This window comes from Hippocampus bargibanti, linkage group LG14 (genome assembly GCF_051943395.1).
Source record: "Hippocampus bargibanti isolate YZ-2025 linkage group LG14, ASM5194339v1, whole genome shotgun sequence".
Taxonomy (NCBI): Eukaryota; Metazoa; Chordata; class Actinopteri; order Syngnathiformes; family Syngnathidae; genus Hippocampus; species Hippocampus bargibanti.
Window position 1 is genome coordinate 10184266 of NC_142747.1, and position 27784 is coordinate 10212049.

The 27784-nt window shown below is 40.0% G+C and overlaps 3 protein-coding genes across 9 annotated transcripts in view; 1 reads left to right on the forward strand and 2 right to left on the reverse strand.

Moving 5' to 3' along the window:
• foxn1 (forkhead box N1) lies at positions 1–23791 on the forward strand. 5 transcript variants are annotated; one of them, XM_089013352.1, is made up of 9 exons: positions 1–1517; positions 2735–2876; positions 2959–3246; positions 4314–4444; positions 4825–4921; positions 7411–7618; positions 7677–8081; positions 8789–9086; positions 23656–23791. In XM_089013352.1, exons 2-9 carry the CDS (start codon positions 2754–2756, stop codon positions 23690–23692), a joined length of 1587 nt encoding a protein of 528 aa, XP_088869478.1. In that variant the 5' UTR covers positions 1–1517; positions 2735–2753; the 3' UTR covers positions 23693–23791. The 5 variants fall into 5 exon arrangements, with proteins under 5 accessions (XP_088869478.1, XP_088869481.1, XP_088869480.1 ...); XM_089013355.1 differs by having other exon boundaries at positions 2992–3246; XM_089013351.1 differs by having other exon boundaries at positions 4–1517; positions 2953–3246.
• On the reverse strand, positions 10055–23002 carry unc119a1 (unc-119 lipid binding chaperone a1). Of its 2 annotated transcripts, none has more exons than XM_089014339.1 (5): positions 22509–23002; positions 12572–12685; positions 12373–12463; positions 11815–11987; positions 10055–10703 (listed from the first exon to the last, which is right to left on the reverse strand). In XM_089014339.1, the coding sequence occupies exons 1-5, from the start codon at positions 22630–22632 to the stop codon at positions 10591–10593; spliced, it is 615 nt and encodes a 204-aa protein (XP_088870465.1). In that variant the 5' UTR covers positions 22633–23002; the 3' UTR covers positions 10055–10590. The 2 variants fall into 2 exon arrangements, with proteins under 2 accessions (XP_088870465.1, XP_088870464.1); XM_089014338.1 differs by having other exon boundaries at positions 12373–12466; positions 22509–23001.
• Positions 23511–27784, reverse strand: part of crybb1l3 (crystallin, beta B1, like 3) — a 5066-nt gene continuing 792 nt past the window's right edge. For both annotated transcript variants that reach the window (XM_089013357.1, XM_089013358.1), the window contains exons 2-6: positions 27466–27539; positions 27261–27379; positions 27005–27137; positions 25472–25614; positions 23511–24292 (exon numbers count right to left, since the gene is read on the reverse strand). In XM_089013357.1, the coding sequence (XP_088869483.1) occupies positions 24124–24292; positions 25472–25614; positions 27005–27137; positions 27261–27379; positions 27466–27531 (630 nt within the window). In that variant the 5' untranslated portion in view covers positions 27532–27539 and the 3' untranslated portion in view covers positions 23511–24123. The remainder of the gene's footprint in view (positions 24293–25471; positions 25615–27004; positions 27138–27260; positions 27380–27465; positions 27540–27784) is intronic.

The following is a 27784-nucleotide window of genomic DNA, read 5'->3' on the forward strand; positions in this document are numbered from 1 at the left end:
TTTTTTGATTGGATTGGATTAGCCTTTATTAGTCTTGCAGTGGAGAAATTTACATTTCAGGAGGAAAGCTCATGTATTTTGTTTTTCTACTTTTATTCCTTTCATCACTTTGCTGCTGTTACATGTAAATGTCTCCACTGCGAGACTAATAAAGGCAAATCCAACCCAATCCAAAGGAAAGGAAGAAGTAGAAAAACGAAATACAGGACCTGCTGCAAAGGCAGCCACTCTCGCGGTGCCATTTTGAAGTAAAATAAAAAAACAAAACAGTAAATAACAAATGACGTGACACAACACAAAAGACAAAGAGAGTCATTCGGACGCTAGCTAAACTAAAAGCTATGATGGTCAGCCCCTCCCACCCCCTCCTGCCCACCCTGACAGCACTGGGTAGCTCCTTTAGCCAGAGACTATTACACCCGCGCTGCAAGAAGGAGAGGTACCTCCGCTCGTTCCTACCGACTGCTGTCAGGCTTCACAATTCTCAATGATCACATGTGGAAAAAAGAAAAAGGAAAAAAACAAAACTGGACACTTGTAAATATGGGTTGTTGCAATATATCAAAATGCATTTCTTGATTCTGCACTATGTACAGTTTGTTTTCTCTTATGGAACGGTTTTGCACATTTACATTTGCACAGTATACAGTTGACATTTTTATTTTGATATGCTTAGAATATCTTGTTTTCTATCCTTTCACCCCACCCCAACTCCATCCCTTTTCAATTGCTGCTGTGGACTGCAAATTTCCCCATTGCGGGACGAATAAAGGTATTCTGATTCTGATTCTGGGGATCTGAAGCACTTTCTGCACCCTCTTTGATGTATGAAGCAGTAAAAGAAAGAAAACCTACTACTACTACTACTAATAATAATAATACATTTAATTTATTAAAAGTGAAGACCATTTGCAAGAAACATGAATTCAACACATATGATTTACTTAGCGGGCCATATTAAATGAAGTCACTTGCCAGATCTCGCCTGCGGGCCTCAGGTTTGGCGCGTGTGTTGTAGGCACCAAAAGTTGGTGGGTGAATGAAAGGTTCCAGAACGAACTATCTACTTTCTTTGCAGTTTTGTTGTTGTTGTCAGGTGTGGGAATTGTGAAAGCGCAAAACAGCGCAAGGTGCCGCTGGCTGTGTGCGATCGAGCCTTCGGTGTATCTTATGTCCTCGTCACTCAAGGAGCAAGAGAAGGCTGCCAGTGAGCGCACAAGTACATCCATCAAAACCTGTTGCAGCAGGTTCACTTCTGGCATATTCTCTCATCTGTCATTTCATTCCTGTCTTTCGTTGGACAAGTGCCTGATACACACATGCACGCACATGGCATGGCAATATTACATACAGTCTAATCCAAAACTGGCCCATCAACAGCTTGAATGAACATTTTGACAATTTGCACACCGAAGAGAACATCTGCAAGAAATGAAACAAGGAGGTGCTGAAGCCTAAAAGGGATCCGGAGGCATAACGCCACATCGAAGACATTTTTGCTGATTTGTAAATTCAGGGTGAGTCTTATCTGTCCTCCTGCAATCTATTTAGCACATTTATGCACATTTATCACTGGGGTGTATTTATTAAATTAACTTCTGCAGTTATGGAGTAGAAACTCTATAACCTGAAAAATAAAAATACAAAAATGCATGGTGTATTTTTTTAAGTTTGACTTAAATTGACCGAAATGCAGACCATTGATTTTAATTAGTCATAACATTTGCACAATTGTCAATCTGCTGCCTGAAAGGGAGACTTGTAGCAACCATTGCAACTCAAGTTAGTTACTAAATATGATCTCTTTCCAGTATGTGAGGCAGCAGCCTTTCTAAACTAACGTGACTAAATAAGAGAAAGAGAAGTGAGTATGAGCTGTCAAGCTCGTATATCACTGAGCAGGGTTGTTTAGCGAGCATCTGTGCATGGTATGAATGTCAATTAATGAACAGGCCATTCACTCACCAGATCAACATTTTGTTGAATTTTTGGAACAGTGCTTATCATTTTGCAACCTTGTATAACCGACCCTGACACACAATGCACTTTTTGTTTTTTTGCATGTGACTCAAGTAAGGATTGATAATGTATACATCACGATAAGAAATTATCATTCAAACTCAAACTGTGTGATTTCAATTTTCTTTCTGGGCTGTTAAGACATTACTTGAACTTTGACGCCTTGGTGCATGCGTTCAAGCTGAGAAAAGCGTGTCAGTCACTCACTGCGGTGTTTGTTGCTTGGCAGCATGAAATGTAATCTTTCCATTTACACCTTCACCCTTTTACCTGCTTTCATGTAGACACAAAGCACTTGGACTGCTCTTCTGTTTTCATTTCCGCCTGAGTGATATTTGGCATGGCATGATCAACAAAGCCACGGCTTTTGGGCATTTTAATGCACTTCCTTTATATAAAATTGATGGGGTCACCGCCACTGACCACACGTCTCCAGTCTCTGCTGGGATCAGATAACATATCTGTACAAAGTTTGCAATTTTTACCCCTGGTTAACCCGCACGAGTCAAACTAGATTTATTATCTGTTGAAGTCTAGGACGACACACTGCAGCTGAGGTTAACAGGCACTTACTTGAGAGGAACAAAGAAAAATGCCTTATCGTGAGCTTTTGCAGATTCGACATTAATAGAAGCACACAGAAACCATATCTGCGTAATTACAGTGAGGATGGACATTAAATTAAAAATTCCCGTTTGATTGAATATGTTTCCAGAATCACATCTTGGAACAGAATGTCAGGCTCGCCGATGTTTTCACCCAACAAGGACGCGTCTCGAACCTCGTACCCTCTGCCCAAAGTTAACACACCACAGGAGCACCTAGGGACCTCCTGTCAGCAGTTAGCAGAATCACAGGTGAGTGAGACAAGTACGTTTTGTTTTATTAAGCCCCCCTCCCTCTCTACACGGACTAATATTTCACCATTTGAAGCCACAGACAACTCATTGCCCAGATGTCCACTTTACCCAGCAAGCCAGGCCCTCCCTCACCTCAAGGCTCAGCGTAGTAGGGATGGGACAACAGGGCATCGTCGAGGCGTGTCGTTTCCACCCTTACCAGCGCCAGCTCAGCGAGGATGCGTTGACAAATGCAGTTTGTCTTCAGGCTGGTTCCTCTCCCTTTCACAACCAGCAGGAGATTTGCAACCCACAGATGAGCTGCATCACACTCGGTTCCAAAAATGAGTTGCAAACGCCATGGGAACAATCCACCTACAATGGCCAGGTGATGAGAACTTACAAAAAATATTGTACTGTACTGTATATGCACCGCAATATCATCAAACTTTATTTGCTCTTACCAAAGATATTGTGTTATATGAAGATATTGTGTTAAATTCTAAACTAACATATAAGTCCTGACAGATTAATTTTGCTTTACATGCAATTTACAATGAATTTTGCCGGTCAATGAAAGCAGAGATCATGAATTTTGTTTCGCTATCTAGAAACAACATTTTTCAAAACACAGAAGGAATGTTTTACAACATTTTTCCAACAGCCTTTTAATGTAAATATTCTGTTATTTCTTTGACATTATTGTGTTCTTCCATCACGGTGTGGTTCGGGGCTGCCACAAAATAGAAAAATACAACTTCAACAGGCAGTTAGGACACCACCTTTCCCACTCTAAGGACTTGCACACTGTAAGGACCAAGACATGGGCGCGGAAAATCCTACGGGACCCTCCGCACCCTGCCCACCACCTTTTCCAGCTACTCCCTTGAGGCAGCCGCTACCGATCCATGCGCACCAAATCCAGCAGACATTTAAACAGTTTATTTCCCCCTTGCCATTAAATCTCTAAACAGTAACCCAAATATAACATTTTGCAATTTTACACAACCCTGTGGAACAGTATCCCGTTATTATCATTATAGCTGCAGCTCTGTACTCACTTGAACCACTTTCTGCTTGATACTTTGCACATTGTCTCACAGTTGTTCCTGAGAAGTGCCACTTACATTAAGGAATTCGATTAGATTAGCCTTTATTAGTGTCCTCCATACTCAATACCATGTCATAACTTTTTTGTATGATGATACAAGTGCAGCGTGTTCTACCGGAGACAAATTTCTTGTGTTTTCCACATACTTGTCTATTAAAGATGATTCAGATTCTGATTAAGAAAGATAACAAACAGAAAAAAGCTGTGATTGGCTCTGTAAAATTGACACAAAAGGTCCAATGATCAATAGCAAGGGCAATCAGCGCAACAGTGGGACAAGATAATCCGACTAAAGAAAAGATACTATATGAGGTGTTCATATCATCCCCGTGTATTCTTTACAGGTTGTGACATGGCCGTATGCTACTGAGACGCATTCCAACAAGCCAAATTATTCTTTTCAGAGTCTCTCAACTCAAATTCATCAGAGGAACAACTCACAGCTGCTCTTCCCCAAGCCCATTTACTCATACAGGTGATAATAAATTTAATTGCTGACACATTTTAATACGTCTGTGTAAGCTATCAGTCGTACAGGAGTGGTCCATCGATGAAAAGGTTTCTTCAGCCGTCATCTGTACTTCTTTGTATACTTGATGACACTAATTACTTCTTCTTTGAAAGAAGTACAAAAGAAGTACAGATGACGGCTGAAGAAACCTTTTCATCGATACACATTTTAATACACGACATCATCACGACCACTGTCAACAAATTTGTTACATTTCTATGATGGAATAATATCAAAATCATCCAAATAAATGCTGAATTTACTTAAGGACACGTTTGACCACTAATGTTATTAATGCCCATGTCCCATAGATTTGTAAGTCTGCTTTCCCTGTGTCATTGCAGCATTCTCATCTTCATGGCTCTGAAAAACAGTGAAACAGGGAGCCTCCCCGTCAATGAGATCTACAGCTTCATGACTGAAAACTTCCCCTATTTTAAAGTATGACACGGTAGCCTGTTCATTGTTTTCCCAATGCTAAGTCAATATGTCATTAGTTTTTTTCCCATGATCCTGTTTTACCACTCGTTATAGCCTTTGTATACTTGATGACACTAATTACTTCTTCTGTAATAATGATGAATGACACACTGTTGAGATTTTTTTCGTGACTGTGTGTAAAGGTATGAGGAAGGTCTTACAGACAGATTCAGTTAAGCTGTTTTGGTGTACTGTAATAGGAGGGTTGTTTATATGTAGTGTAAATCAGTGGCGGTCCGTGCATTTCACACCTAGGCCTTCAGTGAAGTCCTGCTTAGTCCGACTTGAACAAATATCCCTCGTAATACCATAATTTATGACACAACGGCTGGAGATATCATTTACAAAAGCACACGCACGCAGTACTGGGCGTGGCATCACCTTAATCGTCTACAACACAGGCTATTTTCAGGAGCAATTACATATCAATAAATCTGCATCAGCAATTGGAACTTGTCACGATACGTGATGCTGCAAACACTTAAAAATAAAAGGAAATTTAAAATCATTTGTCCACAAAGTTTTATTAAGTCCACCAAGAATATGCAATCTTTAACAAGATTTTACGCTAAATTACAAAATGTCAGTTTAATATAAGAAAAACAACAAGACGTTCACTAAACGAACTATTTGTTGAAAATAAAAGTAAACAAATCTTTTTCATTTGTTCTTGAGAATAGGCTTACCTACATGCGACAGCGAGTTGTCCTCTCCTTCAGCCATTGTGAGTTAAAAAAGCGAGTAGATATACTTGGTTTTTCTGCAAAAGTTTCCGGGTCTGATCTGGGTCTGATCTGAAACCTTGTCAGCTTGGTTGATTTCTGCTGAGGGCTGAGGTAAAGTGAGTATCCAATCACAGGACGCGTACGTCATGTTCAACGCGAGGCCCTCTAGCTGGCCTTACTGTGCCAACTCGTGATCTGATTGGCTATCGCAACTGTATATCAACTACATTTGCCCGTTCATGTACAGCGCACAGACGCCCTGACTGTTGATTCTGAAGGCGTCTGTCAGATTTCATAGAGCCTGGCGACACAAACTAGCTGAATTCTGATTGGATTAAAAACTCTGACCTAAAACTACAACACTGAAAGGAGCATAACCAAATGGATAAAACATCAAGAAAAAAATATGTAGAATAATTATATATATATTTAGAAAAAAATACTTTTTTAATGAAATTGACTTTTATTATAATTATGATAATGATGTATGATTATGTTAGGCCAGCAGAGAAGGCCTTGCTGGCCCTGACGGCCCACCACTGGTGTAAATCCATTGTTGTGCGGTTGATACAACACACATACATTCAAATTTGATCATACAGTGCATTTTTGGTGACTAAAATGTGGTTACACACACACACACACACACACACACACACACACACACACACACACACACACACACACACACACACACACACACACACACACACACACACACACATTGCTGCAGGTTTGGATGTCAGTGTCAAATTTATCTGCAGTATTCTCAGGTTCGCCATTGGAAATATATGCTTCTGTGTGCAACTTGGATAGCGGCATTCCATAAAAAGCTGTCTGTCACTTGCAAAAGCATGCGGCAGAGCCAGAAAACGTGACAGATTAATGGGAATTTTATTGCAAAGCAATAATCTGTTTCACTCAAGTTAGTTATTTGCATTTGACAGTAAGTCTGTTGACACCTGCAACTCTGAGTTTGAATACTGTATGAAACACACACACACACACATGCACACACACATATATATATATACACACACACACACGCAGGCACACACACACACACACACACACACACACACACACACACACACACACACACTAATATGTAAACAAGATTGCACAAACAATATACTGTATACACATATAATGGTTCTGAAATGAGCATGCGCTTCATGTTTGATGGTCGTTTTTTAACCTTACCCACAAACCTCATGGATGAACTAGTAGTACACCACATTTGGTAAAGGTTTATTGTTTTTAAATGTATATAACATAATTGGACTTTTATTTTCTTTTTTCCAGTTTTTATAATTGCAACAACAATAACACAAGGGCTACACTATTGTGTGAAGCTAATTCAAACAATACAATCGTATTATAAACACACAATCTGTTGATATTTGACAGAACTGAGTTGAAAACCCTTTCAAAAAATAATTTGCCCATCTTTGACATGCTTTATGGGATACCAAGATCGGCCAGCTTACTTAGAACAGTCTTCTAGGAAAGCCGTCTGCAAATGTACTGCGACTGGCCGGCGACCAGTCCAGGGTGTATTGCCCAAAGTGAGCTGTAATGAGTTCAAGCTCACTCTCGATTTTATTAAGCAAAATATGGAAAATGGATCACTTGGGTGAATCTTTGTACATACCAAGTGTTATTTTCTCTGTCTTAACAGTAATAATCTCATTCTATGACTTCCCTTGTCCCGTATGTTTCTAGACAGCCCCAGATGGGTGGAAGAACTCTGTGCGACACAACCTCTCTCTGAACAAATGCTTTGAAAAGTTACAGGGCAAAAATGGCAACTCCTCACGTAAAGGTTGTCTGTGGGGTCTCAATCCTGACAAAGTGGAGAAAATGCAGGAGGAGTTACACAAATGGTGCCGCAAAGATCCCGTCAGCGTTCGCAGGAGCATGGCGAGACCAGGTTAGAAAAATCTTGAATGTTATGAAGTGAAACACACTATCATGTTTATTTTCTACAGAGGACCTCGACCGTCTCATCGGACAGATGCCCAAGAAGCTCCAATCAACGGCATCATACGCAAGACTTGCCGGTGTCCCGACCCAACGACCAAGCAGAGCTCATCGACATTCGCAGTATCCACGTGTTCCCCCTGCCTCACAGCAGTCCTCTATCAACTCATTCCCCGACATCCATTTTAGTGACTCGATGGCCCAGCGATCCCCGTGTGATGATCAACACATACCAAATGTCCATCCTGGCGGCATGAACTTAATCACGACTGGGAAGCTGACACCGGCCTACGGTACCACCTACCAGGACGACTTCAATGTCGGTCGAAGAGGCTCTCAGGACTTGCAATTAGAGGCAGATACTTATGAAGTAGATGTACTCAACCCCAGCCTGACCGATCTTCAGTTGAAAGGTAGGCAGTTGAAGGATTATTTCTGTTTAGATTTTTTTAGAAGATCAATTCAAGACGTAATTCTTACCTTGATCTCAGCGAACACATATAAGATCAATTTGGAGGATAATTGTCCTCTTACCTTGTCGATCTTTTGGGCGCCTGATGTTCTGTCTGTCAGTCCGATATCACGGTGGGGTCACCAATTTTAAGGTTTTAAAATGTCATTTAATGAAGGTTTGCCGTATAATCCAGTACACCTTATGGATGGAAAAGGTTTTAAAATATGTCATTCATTGTAGGTGCACCTTATAAATCGATGCGTCTTATATTTGGAAAAATGTTTGAATATGTCATTTGTTGATCGTCTGCTTTATTATCTGAAGCACTTTATACATGTAAAAAGTTTTAAAATATGTCAGTCGTTGAAGGTGCGCCTTATAAATCGGCGCGTCTTATATTTGGAAAAACTTTTTAAATATACGGTATGTCATTTGTTTGAAATAAGCAGAAAACAAATTCTCACTTAATGGGAGGCAAGCACTCTCGAGATCGAACAATTTGTCTCCTAAGAATTTCAAAGTTTCAAAGAAGGGTTTCTTGTTCTTCCAGTATTCCATTCCTATGGTTGTATGCAGGTGACAGTTGTCTTTTATTCGCGTCAGTAAAGACTTGAACTCAGCATTTTGCCTAATTGAAAACACCTGTCAATTCAAACTGTTTTGAAGGTAACCTGTGGGAGGTGTTGAAAAAAGACAACCTAATGTCGCATCTGCAAACAACCCCCACGACTGTATCCATCACCTCTGGCCTGCAGTCATCCTGTATCCATCCCGGCTGTGAAGACGGCGTACCGCCCGTCAGCGAGACCTCACCGGTCACGCCATTTGGACACTGTAAACTAGAGATTGACGACACATCATGTGAACCAAGCGTGAAACGTGACTGTTCAGGCCGTTGGCATCCTGATGTTTACTCAGCAGACAATTTGCCGGCGTATTTGACCTGCTGCGCCACATCCTTGGTGTAAGTAGGCCGCACCTTGATACATGACTGTGATTTGAATGAGCGTTACGGTAGTGGCTTCATCTGTGGATTTGTAATACAAGCCCTCAAATCATTATTTTTCCTGTTTGTTTGTTTTTAATTCTCCACCCTACATCAACAAACCAGAGAATCGCTCCCACGTATTGTCTGACCTTACATCTCATATAATCTAACACATTCTGAGAACAAAATGGACAATTTGAGCAAAGACAACATAACCAGTACAATTTTTGAACCTCAGATGATATGAGATGACCGTGAGGTGGTTTTGAGTAATGGTACATGCTGTGAATGCAATTTGCATTTTACATGACCAATTACATTGATGACAAATCACTCTCTCTTTTGTTTTGTATAAACTATTATATAAACTATTTATCATGCACTTGTTGAAATGCTTCAATTTTAAATGATTCATTAACATATATATATATATATATATATATATATATATATATACATAGTAAAGTCTCGTTATATCGATATCGGTTATATTGATAGTACTGCTTATTCCGATACTATACTATACTTCTATGATATGAACTCAGGAAGAAAATTACATGCACGCAGGATCGGATATATCGATAGCAAAGACTCTATGGTCTGAAATCTTCCGATCTGTGCTACTTAGTGGCATTACATTTGATATGATAAAACGCATGTATTAAATAATTTTAACACCTATGTATTTTTTGAAAAACATAAAAAACACCATGCGCAGGTTTTCGGGAAAAAAAGTCCCATATTTATTGCAATGATTCTGATTTCACTCTTCAAAATTGGACATTATATTTTACACCATTTATGATCATGACTAAAATGTATATGCAGTGTTCTGTACTACAATGTATGTCATTGATATCAAAATTTCTATTAATACAGTCTGACAATTCAAAATGGCTACTCCTTTGAAAAATACTCTTGACACACAAAGTGCTATGTACCTGAAAACAAACCAAAACAAACAAACCAAAAAAAAAGACACACACATAACTGAGAACATTTTCCCGTCTCTCATTCTGAGCGGAGTGGCGTTGGGACCGAGTCATGTGCAATTTGAAATAGAATCCATCTGTAGGACAAACTAAATAAATATCAGCGCCCATAACAACAAAGTATGATGCCATCTCTGCCTATCAAAGCACACATGCTACGGAAATGAACCAGTGTCTATCTAACGGACTGTTATGGACTGGATTCACAACACATTTGCCGGCCGCGCGTGTACACACACACACACACACACACACACACACACACACACACACACACACACACACACACACACACACACACACACACACACACACACACACACACACACACGCACACACACACACCTGTATGCTCACAAGTGTGCTACACACAATGAAACAGACGTCCGTGGGTTCTTCTATTTTCCATCTCCTGATGTGGAAACAGCTGAGTGGACAATGTCTAAAGAAGGGGATCGGGTGGGGGGGGGGGGGGGGGGGTGATGTTTCTACGGACCCCCGCTGTAGGAGTAGTCTGCCTTGTTGTGCATTACTAATTTGTTGTCCACAAAGTAGAAGCTGTCAGATTGCGTCTCATAAGGATGCAGGATCATCTCACGCACTGGGAGAGAACACAAAATGATGGGGATTTACAAAGTAGCTGTTGGAGCTTTGTGACATCAAATCCACGCGATTATGGAAAGAAGTTTGAGCCTTTTTTTGGGGTGGGATTGCAATTTGAGGTCCACGCATAAGTGTGCAATTTATCCCAGAATAATGTGTCTGCAAATTATAGTTTTCGAATCAACGTCATAGCGAAATACATGAGAACAATCAATTTATTATCACTGTGTCGAATCAAAACAAGCATCATTGTCAGAAAGAGCAATTACCGTATTTTTCCAGACTGGAGGCGCACCCAAAAACCTTAATTTTCTTCAAAAAATGACCCTGCATTTCATAATCCGGTGCGCCTTATAAGTGAAGTAATATTGAGCCACAACAGTGTCAGAAAGCTAATTTGTAGTCAATTAATAAAGTTTGACTGATCTAGATAAGATAAGAAAAAACTTTACTAGTACTACAATGGAGCAATTTGCAATCTCCAGCAGCAAAATTTAAGGCCCAGAAAAGAGAAAGTATTGCATGCAGAAATTTGTTTTTGTTTTTCAGAAAAAGAACTGTACACAGTACAGATTGCAGTATAAAATAAAAAATATAGATATACGCATATATGCAATTGCATAAATGCTGCTTAAAATGTCCTACTTCCAATATTGGAGGGATGAGTCCAAATGTGTTTATTCAGCATGTAACTATCTGACTGTTTTGTTGACATTCCCTTTATTGCTAATGGGTGCATAACATCACCACAGCCTCTACTTTAGCGCCTTATAATGTGGTGCGCCTCATGTAAGGAAAAAGTTTTGAAATACATCATTCATTACACCTCATAATTTGGTGCGCTTTATAGTGCAAAAAATATGGTATATTAGAAAGTAAACTATGATGAGATCATGATTAGGTGAGTATTATCCTCTTTGTGACATCTTTGTTTTAATGGTGAGCCATTATATTTTTTCAAAATAAATACATGACCTCTGTGGGTCCTAAAATTTGAGTGAAAATTTCAAAAACTCTGGCACTGGAGTGGGCACATTTTTGCACGTCTGGCAGTGAATGAGTTAAGTTAGACCTGAATTTCCACATGCAATGTGTGTGATTGCGCTTACTGATGTCCTCTGACAGTGCTGGGAACTCGTAGATGTGTTCGCAGGTGTTCTTGCTGCTGGGCATGCAGAAGCCAAATTCAAAGTCGAAACTCTTGAGCAGCTGGTCGCGGAAGTAGTGTCTCTCGATCATACGGAAGTTGTTGATGGGGGTGTCGCCCACTGTGAACTCCACTCTGCACACACACAGCAATGAAATATCCTCAGTCAAATTAAGATTTAGAAGACATATAGAGACACACACACAATTCGGATGTTTAGATGGTTTGATCGAATTAATTACTTATGACTAAAAGGTAGAGAGTTGTTTCATATTAAAATATTACCCAGTGTTGCTCAGATGCACTGACAGCTTGTCTGTTCTGTACGTTCTCACTCGTCAGCCCACACAACCTCCTACTACATCCCGTTCGACTGTTCGGGGTAGAGCAGACAGACTGAGCGCACAAGTGCATCCTTCAGTTTTTTGACATTTTCTCTCTCTCTCTGTCTCGCCCCCAACCAGCCCTTTTGTTTCAACACCCTCTTGCCTTTCTCACAAAAGCAACAAAACAGACTTACGTGGCTCCGACCTGCCGCAACTGGAGGAAAGCGGGGGTGAACTGGTAGCGAACAAAGCGCCCGGCGTTGGGGTCACATTGCTTTCTGCCTCCTGCTATGAATAAATGATATGATTATGAATGAGGATGAAATTGAGTTAAAACAACCCATTTCGATATAGTGGAGTGACTCGTTTTTTTCTTCAGGTTAATGAGCTGACCTGGTGCTGGAGGTTTAGTGATCTCAAACAGCACTGTTCCTGTTTCCATATCACGGATCTTAAATCTGGTGAAGTCGATCATGTGGACGTTTTCCTCTGGTGAGCAGAGGTAATCTGAAACGTAGAAGACAAAAGCTCCAGTCACCTAAACGATTCATCACGTGTTGTCCTGCCTTGATGTAATTTTAGTTAAGTTTTGAGCAGGTGGCCAGAAAAGTGCTCGAATGCATAACCAACCGCTGACAATCTATCCATCCGTCAATTTTCTACAAGTGAGCTCATGATCATGTGATTTGAATTCTACTACAGTTTACTCCAAGTTAGATGGTTCCTTGACTAGGCCATCAGTAGTGCGACGTTTGAATCACTCTACAGCTACGAGTGTGGTGTGATTTACTACACGTCCAGTGTTTGTGTCAATTTATTATCACTGTGTTGCCAGTGGAGGATGTCATTGGCAAGGAAATAACGTCATTAAACTGTTCGAATTTTTACTATGAACGTGTGGATTCATTATAACATCATAACATTGCAATGCTGTTTGCTATTTTTGCTAGCTTCTGAGCTGTTCAAGCTAAATGATGTCCATCTATTCTTGAAAAGCCCGTCTTGAAAATGGCTTTAACAGTACATCTGCAACCAAATCCATTTCTTCTCCTCCTTCGGCCATTGTGGGTTGACAAAACCACTATTAAATCAACACTACAATATATTTGTTTATGCAGCTCGCTACAGATACAGTGTGCTAGCTCTGGCCAGTGTCACGATCTGGTTGGTGACCAACGGGTGGCGCTGTCGACCCGCCTGCAGCTGCACAGGTGTTGGTCGTTCCAATCATTGGCAGTTAAAAGGACTCCCGGCACGACCATTCAATGTCGGGTCATTGTATGTGTTTGCTTCACCCTGTCAGGTTTGTTTAATCTTGGCAGATTTTTACTCATGGTTTTCTTTGATACTTTGTACTTTTCTGTTCGGATGACTTTGATGTTTTTGATTTTCTTCCTGCTGACTTTATTTTAATACAATTTGTCAAATACAACCTGCTGCTCCCGCCTGCCTGTGTATTTGGGATCCACAACCATCACCACTTCGCAAACCGTGACAGCCAGTATGCTCTTATTACAAGCGGATGATACTAATGTTGGCTAGTGACTAGCCATTCATGTGACTAGCCAATCATAGTTTGCGAAAACTCTTACTTTGATCAACGCCTTCAAGCATTCTTTGGGCTACCAACTCGAAATCTGATTGGTTAAGCAACAGTTTCATCTTCACTTATTTTATGCTCCAGGGTCTGCAGAACTGACGATGAACGCATCCAGGTAGATTTCTGACCCTAATAACAAATGATGGCTAAAATATGATTGGTTAAATTCATACATACGAAAACACACATCTCGAAGCAGCCCAACAAGGGGAAAAGAAATGAAAGGAAGCTAAAGGACAATTTGGAATTATTTAATAAGAATTCATGGACAAAACTATAATTCACATTAATCTGTGATTCAGATATTCTTAGGCCAGCAGAGACGGCATGTGGGAGGAAACCCGAGTCCCCAGAGAAAACCCACACAGGCATGAGGAGAATAGAATTTGCTGCACAAGTAGATTGAAGCTCAGTTTCAAACTGTGAACTTTTGACTGCGAGGCAGTTGTGCTCACCATTGCTCACTTGTAAAACCTTTAACATCCCATCCTTATTTTGTGGACATTTTCAATGTTCCGCATGAGGATGAGCCCCCTTTTCACCACATTAGACTAGCGGCACTGTGCGTGTGTGTGCGGGCGTGCGTGAAACCTGAAACACTTCTTTGCCAACATGGAAGGAGGATTAGAAATAAGAGGCTTATTGTGTGTTCCCCTCACATGGCCCAACTATAGTGCAAATGGACACACCTTGGAAAAGCTATATTGTCCATCCCCTGTTGGTAATACATTTTGAATGGACATCCTCATATAAGATCACACTTATTGCAGAAAGAAAAAAAAGTGAGATAAGCACCCGACGATGCCGCTTTGTGTGTGCACTTGCACTTACAAATGCACACAAATCCACGTCGAGCATCATCTTAGTATTTGTAGGTGTTAGAGAGCAGATGGCCTACATGGGCTTTAGCCACCTGCTTGAAGATATTTATAGACCTTTCCATAAAATAAAGCACACTACGGTTGACACCTGGGGTTAAAGTGCCCCGCGGTATGAACAAGGTTACAATCAAGAAAGCTATTTGGAGTCATTTAATGTACTGTGTACATTTTCACGCCAGTGAGGCACATTACGTTTTGGCTCGAGAAACTCAGTATGCAAATGCAGTAGTTAAAAATAACAAACCCATTAGTCATTAAGCTCATGCTTCGCTTCACATTTCAAGAGGCACTTTTTACTCTTCATCGCCGTTTATTAGCCTGATGTTCTTTGTTTGGCATTTGCAACGAGAATGAGGCCATAGCTCAAAGCACGATTTGACTGATTCCTTTTGTGGTTAAAATTAACAAGGAAACACACACATGAAATGCGTGTGAATGTATACATGGCTGCATACCATAAATTGAGTTTTGAAATAGCCTTTCATGTAGTTCTGTGCACTGATGCTAAACATCACAGCGTGCAGACATTTTTCTCTACCCCCCCCACCCCTCCAAGACTCTCTAAGAGGGTTTACAGCAGTTGCTTTGATGCAATGCCCTCTCCTGCAGGTTTGATGAGGAGGGAGAAAATCTGCGTCAGTCTACATTTAGTTTGGAACTCACATGATATAAGAAGCTCATTGGCGCGGCCGTAAAATGCAGAAACGTATTCATCTCAATTTCAGTTTGCCACTATGAGCCACAATTCAGTGGGTGTTGTAACACATTTGAGTCGCCTTGGTTTCCAGGCACTTTTCTCCCCTTTTCCACTTAATATATAAATACATTAATTACAGTTAATCAATGAAGAATATTACTTACATTTTTATATTAAAGGCTTAATGACTGTGACAGTTTGAAAACGGAGCAGATTATTTAGCTTTCCGTTATTTCTAAAAATTGCTTCCAAAAGCAGAACCATGTCATTAATTCATGTCAATGGCAGTGATGCACATTCAGATTCACCGCAAACTAACTAATATCATGCATGATAGTGTAAAAATGATGGAAAAAAAACATCTTCCTTAGCTTCCTTTCCCATATCATACCACCGTTTAATTTGAGATTGTACCTTGAAATTTGCAGGACAGCTCTGTTGCCTAATGCTTAGCACATCTGCATTATATGTTAGTTTTTGTGCCTATGATCGAAGCTCTGGAGTTGCCTTATGGAGTGTGCAGGGTTTTCAACTCCTTGATATTATGAATATATAAAATAACAGACACACACACACACACACACACACACACACACACACACACACACACACACACACACACACACACACACACACACACACACACAACTGACATATGCAAGCATGCACACACTAAAAAAAAGCCCCACTTGATTTCCTTCATTATGGTCCCCTAGCAACCCTTTTGATAGTAGTGCCTGCTCACTTTGCTTTTTCCTTGGCCTCATCCACCTGACTGCTCTGCTCAATTGGTGTGCCGCAAAAATTAAAAGGCAATTTCGGGCGGCATGCAAATGAAGCATTTACTTGAGGGAGTTGATAAAGGTGCATAGGTGAAGTCTTCTCGTTTTGTTGTTAGCTCAAGAGAAAAAGAGGTATGAGGAAAAAAAATGAAATCCAATATTGTAAAAATGTTAAGAGGGTTGATGACAATAGATTCAATGGAATGCCAAATATGTAAACCTACAGTAAAGTCTCGTTATATCGATATCGGATATATCGATAGTCCCGGTTATATCGATACTATTTCTATGCACGCATGGAGAAAATTACATGCAAACAGGGTCGGATATATCGATAGTCCCGGTTATATCGATATTTTTTCGGACTCCCTTGAATATCGATATAACGAGACTTTACTGTATATTGATTTTTTTTCCTTAAGGGTCACAGTGCATTTTTTTGGTAATGCGCTAAGATTCCACAAGGTGGTGTGAATAGGAGCGTAGTACGTAATTGGTGTACATAGGTTAGTCAGGCATGTCAAACTCCGGTCCTCGAGGGCTGCAATCCTACATGTTTTCCAAGTCTCCCTGTTGCAACGCACCCGAGGCTGTGTTGCAACAGGGAGACTTGGAAAACATGTAGGACTAAAGCCCTCGAGGACCGGAGTTTGACACCCCTGGGTTAGATGATAGATATTAACTCAATTCACTTTCATTCACGAATATATTCGGGAATTGAAAATATGACAGAGCACCATTCCCGAATTTGTTCGGGTTCTGTTTTTTTTCATGCTTGGGTGCCGATTAAGCGCTGGCCATGGCCTCTGGCAGTGTTTTTGGATTGGATTGGATATGCCTTTATTAGTCTCGCAGTGGAGAAATTTACATTTCACAGCACATTTTCTTTTCCACAAGGGGGCAGCATTTCCCTTTTTTCCATGTTAGCACTTTTGTCCAGCTTCAGCTGTTGTTAAAATGCTATGTAAACCAATATGTATGGATTCCATTGTATTTTGGACAGCCACCCTTACTTCAAGCTCATATAACTCTAAACCCATATAATTTAGTAATTAACTGTTTGTTTCTCATGAAAAAAGAGAACCTAAGGTTTCTAATGCTGTATTGAATGTTTATGTAGTCCTAAAAGTCAATATTCTGTGGGTCCTGCAATTCAAATGACAATGACAAAAACCCTGGCACTGGAGTGGACACCTTTTTGAGTTAACTGTGAGACAAGCATTGTATGTCAAGGAGACGCTAAGTTTAGTGGAAAGCCGACCTTTAATTTCAAATTCGGCAACTTTTTGAAACATGCCAAGGTCAGTCCAGAAAGCAATTACTGTATTTTCCGGTGTACAAGGCATATTGGACTATAAGGCACACCTTCAATGAATGAAAATGTTTTCCAAATATAAGGCACACCATATTATAAGGCGCTACAGTAGTGGCCGGGGGTACACACTACTTCTTCGACAGGGGGAAATGGAGTCACTGGCTGCTGACAGTAGTTACAAGACCTGTTGTGGCTCAATGTTACTTCAAATATAAGGCGCACCTACGCATTAGGCGCAGGGTCATCCTTTGAATAAAATCAAGGCTTTTGGGTGCGCCTTATACACGGGAAAATACGGTGTGTGTTGTTTGTGTTGTCCAGTTAATGTCAGCAGCTTTCTGTTAATCATGCTAAGGAAAATAGTATGTGATTTTTTTCCCATGTTTTCGGGGTGGCCAGCGCCCTTTTTTCCTACAGAATAGATCCGGTTATGCAATTAATAGCAGCAAAAATGAATGAAAAAAAAAATAATGAAAAAAATGAATGAATGAATGAATGAATGAACTGTCATAAAGTGACCATTTTTCAGTTACTTGATGGATCATTGATGTGATTACCGTAATGAAGACAGGTTTCAGCTGAGGCATGGCACACAGAATCCATTTTAAGACCCACAGTAACCCTGAAGTTGCCAATTCGTATTTTCATGCATTTACTTTGTACTGTACATGCATATGGGTAGGATATATTTTTTGTGAACTGTGTTTTAAGTGTATTGTTTTAAATTCATTATTTAATGAAGGAATCAGACTCAGATAAAGATTTTGACTAAAATATGAATTTGTAGACAAAGGCACAAGGTCGACAACGTACAAATAATGACGGCGGTAACAATAAACGAGGATGAAATGAGAAAAACAAAAAGTGCTTGCAAAGGGCAAGGAGGATATAAATAGAAACGACTTGTCTCAAAGAACCAAGTGGACCACTCATATTCTTTTGTCTACCTTAGTGGGTGTAGTGACAAGGCCTTTTTTCTTGAAGAACATACCGTATTTTCCGTTATATAAGGCGCACCCAAAAGCCTTCATTTTCTTCCAAAAATGACACTGCGTCTTATATGCAGGTATGCCTTATATTTGCAAAACTGCTTTACGTATTTATATATTATATTTGGGAAAAGTTTTCTTTCATTGAAGGTACGCTTTATAGTCTGGTGCGCCTTATTTATGGAAAATGTTTGAAAATGCACCATTCATTGGGTGTGCGCTTTATACACCGGAAAATACGGTACATATAGTATCCTAGAAACATGCACTTTTAATGTTTTGTTTAGTCAACATTATCATTTTGATTTTGAGTCATACTCGACATGTTCATGCAAACGGGACCAGGATGTGACATTGCGAAAGAGCAAAGTGAGATGCCACGTATAGCTCTTTAATCCCGGAGATTAGCGTGGAATTACAGACTTTCAGACAAGGATTGACTTCCCACACCACATGTTCCCATCCAAACCTCTCGCGAAGATAGCCGTGTGCACTCACAACACACACTCATACACATGCACAATAATTTATCACCAGGGGCAGGCTGCAATGACATTAGCATTACAACTCTTTGTTCACACGGTCATGTCTCACTTCAACTGCACCCGAAGGCATCTTGGCACACTGCTTGGTTCAGGAAGAGGTTACAGAGGATAGACTTTCTTTTTTATTGCTGGATTGCCAACAAATCACACAAGAGCAGTTTTACATGAGGGCATATTGAACATACCGGATGAGAAATTTGTCAAATAATAATAATTCTATAATGTGCATATCTGTTAAAAAAAGGAAGAAAAAGAAGAGTAATTACTTCGCCCAAAATTTTTATTTTGAGTATGCATTTAAAATTATTCCTCTAAAACACCCAATTAAACCACAAAAGAAAGTGATTAAAGGCTGGACTGGTAATGTCAAGTAATAGAAATACGGGGCTACCGTTGCTGTAGAATCTCTGCCAGGACATATTTTTAATCGTTACCTGACGGTCGACATCACAATCAGAAAAGTGCCTGCACACATTCCAAATCAGGACTGTGATCATATTTTTTTATTTTATTTTAAAGTTTAGGAATTAAGATAAATGCCACATTGCCTATCAAAGGCCAAGAGGCAAGAGAGGGGTGAGAGGATGGGAATGCCATGTTTTGAGAGACAGGCAGTATCCTTCAAAAACAAATTCTTTGGAGTTTCATCCTGTGAGGAATCGACTTGATGAGGAGTATCAAGAACAGAAAGATATAGATTTTCCTTTCCCAGTGCTGCTTTTTGGCCGGATGTGCACTTGGCTGCCTGTGTTGTGTCACAGTAATCGCACTGAGACACCATGACTGACTGCCTGCGGGCTGCCATGAAAACATGACCTTGCGCCTACCGACTGACATCAGGCAGGACTTTGTCATATTAAATCGACAAATAAATACATAAATAAATAAAAAATAATTGTCCTGCTAACTGTTCTCAATATCTCCCCCAAGAAATCTTCAGTCTATTGAAAAGAAAATGATTATTGATGCCTTACAAACAACATGCAATCAAACAGATGCTTAGGGAGAATAAACTACTCTTACATGCAACACCTAATGACCGTAGAGCGGAGCACGACGTCGGTAAATCTGATGTTAATAAAAAGAATTTGTTTGCAGCAAACGATCGGAAACAAAATATCTTCAACATTGCAACACACACAATTCTTCTTCTTCTTTTCCTTTCGGCTTTTCCCTTCAAGGAGTCGCCACAGCAAATCAGTGTCCTCCATCATGAGAGGTTTGATCCGCATGTTTGTTTTGGCCAAGCTTTTATGTCGGATGCCCTTCCTGACACAACCCTCTGTATTTATCCGGGCTCGGGACCGGCACAAGAAGACATATGTCCCTTTGTGGCTACAGAACAAGCAACTCGCTCAGTAAAAGACTCCCAAACACAAAATGGTCATCGGCACAGCAACATTCAAAAGAAGCAAAAACTAGTAATCCAAAATAAAAAGCAAAAGAATAATTTATTGACAGTTTGCCTCACTGGAAGAAAATGACAAGATACTGCACAATTGTATGCATATATTTTAGTTGTTGTGGAATCATTGTGAGCTACGTTGGGGCATAATAACCTAATCCAGATTACATGCTGTCAATGGTGAGGCAGGATTAGTGCACTATCATGGCTATTTAAGTATTATTTCACTGATTTGACACTGATTTAAACTTTCTCCGCTCAGGCAGTATCCCAGAATTGGTGAAACCATCTTTGCATGGCTTGTTGATTTTGTATATATTTTTAGTAAAAAGATAAGTGGCTCCAAGAATGGATCAATTGATAAAATGTTTTAATCACACACTCAAAACATTTTCATGAACTTTTATCATGGCCACTTGATAACAGTGGTCAACAGTATTATCAATCAGGGATTTTAAAGATATTTTCTGTTCTGTTTGTTTCTGTACTTGATTTTAAATTTGATGTACAAAACTTCCTCAGTACGGATCTAGCATGGTTTTAAATTATATCTTAGACCAGGGGTCTCAAACTCAATTTACCCGGGGGTCGCTGGAGGCAGAGTCTGGGTGAGGCTGGGCCACATCATGATTTCCACAAGAAAAGCATAGATAAAACATTCCAATGTTCTTAAAATCTTTATTTTTAACACACAAAAAATGAATTAAATGAATAAATGAAGAAATGAATAAAAAATAAATTAACCAGTAATAAATACATAAAATAATTATAATGATCATAAGGCAGATACAGACGACTGAGAAAACCACAGGAAAACTAATTATTTTAATAATTAGTTTTCCTGTGGTTTTCTCAATGTCTGTATAAACAGTTCTTGAACCTTTAGCTTTCTTAACATAAATACAATATTGAATATGAACTGTCCTAAACATGGCTTCTCTGGCCTACTTGTTCAGCTTCACACACAAGTTTCATTCGTATCAATCATGCGGGCCTCACTAACATTAATCTTCCATATCAAGGCGGGCCGCAAAATATTCTTTCGGGGGCCGCAGTTGGCCCGAGGGCCGCGAGTTTGAGACCCCTGTCTTAGACATTTAAGAAAGAAAAAAATCAATCTATTTCTTAACATTCTCAAACCCTTAACTCATACTTTCATGCTGACAACAACAATAGCAATGATAATCATAACAACAAAAAATATAGATTAATTATGCGAATTGTGATTATTATGATTATCAGCATTATTATTATTTTAGCATGATATTGTTATTTTAGTATATTATTATTATTATTATTATTATTATTATTGTTGTATCATTTATGATATTATTATAATAGTTGTATCATTTATGATATTATTATTATTATTATTAGTATTATTATTATTATTGAAGAAAAAAAATATGTTCAGAAACAGTAGGAAGAAAACACTTCCTTTTCCTTACATTTCTGATTAAAATGTTCACCAATGTGATATCTACACTCATAATTCTTGTGAAAATACTGAGCAGCAGTGAATTTTACTTCACAAATCTTGTCCGTCAAATGGGATCAATTGTGTTTACAAGAAAATGTATTCGACTGTGAATGATTCTTGCCATGTTTTTCTGTAATAATTGGTGAAAGTGAACTGTGATCCGACAAAAAAAAAAAATATATATATATATATATATATATATATATATATATATATATATATATATATATATATATATATATATATATATATATTTGTGTTTCATCCACCTAACATCTGATATTTAGCCAGTGGATTGCATGCCTTTTTCTGTTTTGTTCCATTCCATCTGCAGGTTGGTTTCCAACTTGGAAACTAAAGTCGCAGTTGTTTGTTTGTTTTTGTTTAGTTATTTTGATCGAACAAACGTTATCGGGGGAGCCTGAGTGTGTTTAGCCTTTTGAGTTTTTTTGTGTCGCTGTCCATGGTACATTAGTTTCCTTTAGACCTCGTTGAATGCAAATGTTGCAGGATACAAAAGTAATACATGGGTTGTACACGATCAGACGGACAACCCTAATCGGAAGCAGCGATTATTTAACTGCACGCCTCCATGTTGCCAATTAAACGGGTATCAAAGAGACAAACGCTACTTACTCTTTGTGATCTTCTGTAAACCAAGCACATCCTCGGGCGTGATGACGCTATTTCGGCGCAGTTCTTCCTCGGTGGTGACGGGTATGCCCATGTCTGATGAGTTGCAGCCTTGCTGCACTTTCATATCAGGCCAAGAGCACTTACGCGTGAAGCAGACTGGGCAGAACTGGCGCTATCCCGACGGCAAGTCGATGGAGATGTCGCCGTCGTCGACTCGGCGGTGGCCGGGGGAGCCGATTTGCTTTCGCGTCGAAGGCTGCCTAATACTCCGCGCTAAAAACGCTCTCAATGCCCGCGTCTAAAATAGCCCATTCTCCTCGCACGTCCCTTCTTCTCCTCTCGATCCCGAAAAAGATCCAAATCAGCCTCCCTCCCTTCTTCCCTTGCCTTCCCCCTTCACTGCCTCAAGACTCATCGGCTCTCCTACAGGCTAATCCAAATCCTGCGGCTCTAAACGAGCGCTGCGCGCGCCGTCATGGCAATCTGCACTCGTCTGCTCGTTGACACTTGCACTCGCTCTCTCTCTCTCTCTCTCTCTCTCTCTCTCTCTCTCTCTCTCTCTCTCTCTCTCTCTCTCTCTCTCTCTCTCTCTCTCTCTCTCTCTCTCTCTCTCTCTCTCTCTCTCTCTCTCTCTCTCTCTCTCTCTCTCTCTCTCTCTCTCTCTCTCTCTCTCTCTCTCTCTTCCGCTGCACCCCTGCCTTTATAGCCACTACATTGGGTACCATGTACATTAAATAACATTTATTATAGACCTATTAGAAACCCCCAATGTCACAGAGGGCCAAATCACACGCATGCAGCCTGGGAAAGAGAGAAAGAAGTGCAAACAGCACTCTTGAGCGGTTCTTATGAGAGGTCGTGATTTGCTCATGGGCACTTCAAAAGTAGCTAAGAAGCAAACAAATATCTCTCCTTGTTTAAATGTATCCACAGTGGGATTCGCAAAATGGCCCATCGTGGATGTAAATTAAGCTATTTCAATGAAAAATTATATCGAGCATATTGGTATTCAAAGGCAAAATATATTCTTATAATACTCTTCAATGAAATGCAAAACAGACTGCAAAAAAAAAACAAGGACAAAAGTTTGACAATTTGACAAAGTTTGCAATCTTTCTTTGTTTTAAATATGTCTTTGTTTTCACAGGAAGGTTCCAGAAGCCAGCATCCCTGAGAAGGTGTAAATGTAAGTCTTCTTAGCAGGCCCATCAAAATGCTCAAATGGACAAGCAAAGATTATGATATCTGCAAAGGCCAGAGTGTGGAATGACTATTACCCGACATTATGCTATATAGGTGACCACTGTGTTATGCAGGTTGATTGGCATTATTGTTCACAATGGTGCAGCATTATTAATGGGAAAAAAAAAAGCATTGGAACAAACTGTCAAGGAAACCTGATATGGAAAATGTAATTATCATTCATATGAGGTCTGGAGACAAAGATCCTTGCTACCTGATGCATTTTACCAATAGTGCCGTTACCATGGAAGTTGTATTTACTCCCAAACTGTGCTAACAAAATCAGTAACAATCTTCAGAAACTTTGCACAGGAACATGGTCAGTGAAGACTTTGCAAGTCATTTGCAGTACAGCGCGGCCCCTTTTTGACCTCTACGCAATCAACTCAAAGCAGCCTCTGCGGTGTGTCTGCATATCTTTCACCCGACGGATGGATTGAATCTGGGGATGGTGAGCTCCCCACTCATTCCAGTGCTTGAAAGAGCCCATTTCCATGACATACTGGAAACCACGGTAGCCGGGGTACTGGTAGGCCACCCACCTATGAAGAAGATGCCATAAAACATAACAATCCAGGATACACTTCACCCACTTTTTGTTGTGTTTGTAGTTTGCAGCGACATAAAAGTGCATTCCCTCACACTTGGAGGCAGCGATGGTATGATTTTCATATTTCCATCCATCCATTCATTCATCCATCCATTTTCCGATCCATGCTAACCAGTCAACTACCGTGCCACCCTATTCTCATTTTATTTATTAATTTATAATTTTATTTATAAAAAAGGACTACATAAACATGCAATGCAGCAGGAGAAACCTGAGACTCTCTTCTTTAATAAAAAAAATAGTTAATTCCTAAATTATATGGATCTGGAGTTATATGAGGTTGAAATGAGGGTGGTTGTCCAAAATACAATGCAATACACATACACATAGTATTGGTTTATATAGCGCTTTAACAACAGCTGAAGCTGTAACAAAGCACTAACATGGAAAAAAGGGAAATGCTGCCCCTTGTGGAAGGGAAAAAAAACCTTGCCAGAAGCCATGGCCAGCACTTTATCAACACCCAAACAAGAAAAAAAAACGGAACAAATTCGGGAATGGTGCTCTACGTCATATTTTCAATTCCCGAATAAATTTGTGAATGGCAGTGAATGAGTTAAATTGTTTAATTTAGCAGTTGACCCTTTGTGCTATTCAAAGTTGTTCTGTGGGTACACTGTGATTGCATGGCTGCTAACCAGTTCAGAGTGTCCCTAACTTACTCCACGACTACAGCCGTGATAGGTTAAAGCACGCCTACGACCCTCGTAAGGCTAAAGCGGTTTGGATAATGGATGGATGGATATACGTGGAGTTGACATTATGGTGTGTTTATATTGATAGGGTTCTTTACCTATATATAAAATATATAATCATTTTTTATTTTATTGGATCCTAATCAATTGATGAGAAGGTTTCGTCAGCGCTGACGAAGCCTCTTGGATAGGAGGCGAAACGTCCGAAACCTTCACTTTTGTACAGATGACGGCTGAAGAAACCTTCTCATCGATGGACCACTCCTGTACGACTGAGAGCTTACACAGACGTATCCTAATCAATTGTGCATGTGGCCCACATAAAGTGTCCAAAGTGATACCAGCATGTCTCTAGCTTTACACGTTCATTTTATCATGGTTACAAGTCACATGGCTCGCCAAAGAGAAATACTTACGTTCCGCCAGTGACCTGAACGCTAGCGACGCGGTCCTGGAAGCCATAAGACCACAGGCTTGGAATATCCTCATCACACACCTCCATCTTGCGACCTTCAAAATTTGTGCACTCATACAGGCAAATCTTGTGGTCCTGGGGGTCCTACAAATACCCCAAAATTGTTTTAAATTAGTTGTGTGGGATTTTTTAAAATGTGTATTTATGTACTTCTTGGTACTCTGGTTGACAAGTGGGATAGGCTCCAGTACGCTTTGCCCTCTGACTTCATCATACGCCTCAATACAATGACTGAAATGAAACTTATGCTTGGTTTTGTGCATTTACGGTAAAATATTTCCTCAAAATGGATGAATACATTAAAAAATAACAACAGCAAATCCAATGATTGCCATATGCGGCTCTCTGTGACCCGCTGGTGTTTTACAGTACTGTACTGTAGTGACTGCATTTCCATTTGCGGCCATATTTTAGTTTAGAAAAAAATCTGTGATGCATTAAGGGATGCAATAATCGAACCGCAAAGTAGCAAGGGATTACTGTGGCCTCTTTTTCTACTGATTGAAAATAATTAAACTGACCAAAAAAATTATGAAATATTTTAATGTTAAATTTTCACTTAAAGGACAGCCGACACAATTTTTTGTTTCCTAACTGACATCAGAAAAACTTTTTATAGCATCTAAAATACCCAAAACACGCAGCCTGACATTTTTAGCCAAAGGCAAAACACCAATAAAAATGAATAAGTGTCCCAAAACTACTTCAAAATGACCTCAGAAAGTTTCAGTTTCAGAAGGTCCCGCCCCCTTGTTCGTGACGTCACGCCAGGACATCTTGCCTTGCTCCAGAATCAAAACAATGGCTTCAGATTCGGAGAAGATGCTTTCTTGTTACTCATCCAGTTATGAATATGATTCAAATAGTTCTGAAGAGGAAAGCATAAATGTTTGCAATCGATTAAAGAAGTGACGACTGGACTCCAATGTAGCGCCCAGAAAATGCACAAGATGGTGCCCAAGCTCTGTTGGAAATAGGCTGATTTGTCTGCTGAAAATTTGTGTCAACTAGTATCAAGTCTTGTCAAGTCAGTCTTGATACAACACACAACGATTCACCATCGTGTTGTTTATATATATCAACACGAAATTTTCAGACCAAACAAAGTACCCAAAATGCATTGTGTGTCGCTTTCTCGGTCAGGGGCGTTCCAGACGTGACGTCATGACAGGCATCGTCATCAACTCGAAAACAACACTTCCTGAATATTCAGCATGAGTCTTAAAACGTAAAATATAGCTCTATGCCGTGGAATCTTTGTAAAATACGCTCACTAGAAGTCATTTGAAGTGATTTCTTGTCGGGGGGGTCGGTTGTCCTTTAAAGGTACAGCTACCGAATGCTTTGCGTAAGAAATTGCGATGGGTCAACCTTTAGAGGTTCCAGTGCATCTCGAATTTATTGTATAGACGTCAGTGTGTCTTTTAGAACACATTTCTGTTTCGTGACTTGATACTAAGTAGCTCAAACTTACCATTTTTACTGGTCTGATTGACATAAGACGGTCACATCGATAGCTGTTGGACCAGGTGTCCCATCTGGGGTACTCTCCTTTCTCCAGAATGAACATCTCACCAGTCATGTTTTGCTGCTCAAAGCCTACCCAGCTGCAATGACACACACACATACACACACAGGCACACGCACGCACAAAAAAACAGATAAGACACGTTTTGATTTTGACACTGGAGATACTCCACAATGACGGCACAGTGACACTTAGGACTTACGGCCCGTTCTCTACCCGGATGGAGCCGATTCTTTCGAAACCTTGCTCACACAGGTTACGGCACTCCGCGATTAGGTTCATTCTACGGCCTTGGAAGTTTTCAAATTCATAGAGGTAAACCTAGGGCGAAGCATAATAGATTGGGAATTTCATCAATTGCCAAAAAATTGCTTGCTTGTTAATCTTATGTACGTATTTTTTCTTACCTTATGACTGTGTAGCCCCATTGCAGAGTGGCTGCCAATGCTGCCTTGAGCACCTGAGTGAGACATGGTCAGATCTACAGAGAAACAGGAGGAAACATCCCTTTAACAGACTGGCATGTTTACAGTGTTTACTACAAACAATTGAACAGCAAAATTAATGGTGCCTTAATTCCATAATCGACATGCCAATTTATTTTCAACAGTGCAACCAACATTTTCATCAAAACGACTTTGCCATGCTCCAGTTATACCCCACAGAATGTTTCTTGTGACAAAAAAACAATTTGCCAAAAAGGCCGCAAATGTAAAATAGATGTAT

Excerpts from the sequence above, each read along its gene's own strand:
- foxn1 (XM_089013351.1), top strand. The coding sequence starts at position 2,754 with ATGTCAGGCTCGCCGATGTTTTCACCCAACAAGGACGCGTCTCGAACC. Across the intron at positions 2,877-2,952 it reads AGCAGTTAGCAGAATCACAG|CCACAGACAACTCATTGCCC; the intron begins GTGAGTGAGACA and ends CACCATTTGAAG. Across the intron at positions 8,082-8,788 it reads GACCGATCTTCAGTTGAAAG|GTAACCTGTGGGAGGTGTTG; the intron begins GTAGGCAGTTGA and ends ACTGTTTTGAAG.
- unc119a1 (XM_089014338.1), bottom strand. The coding sequence starts at position 22,632 with ATGAAAGTGCAGCAAGGCTGCAACTCATCAGACATGGGCATACCCGTC. Across the intron at positions 12,686-22,508 it reads TTTACAGAAGATCACAAAGA|ATTACCTCTGCTCACCAGAG; the intron begins GTAAGTAGCGTT and ends TCTACGTTTCAG. Across the intron at positions 12,467-12,571 it reads CACTAAACCTCCAGCACCAG|CAGGAGGCAGAAAGCAATGT; the intron begins GTCAGCTCATTA and ends ATTTATTCATAG.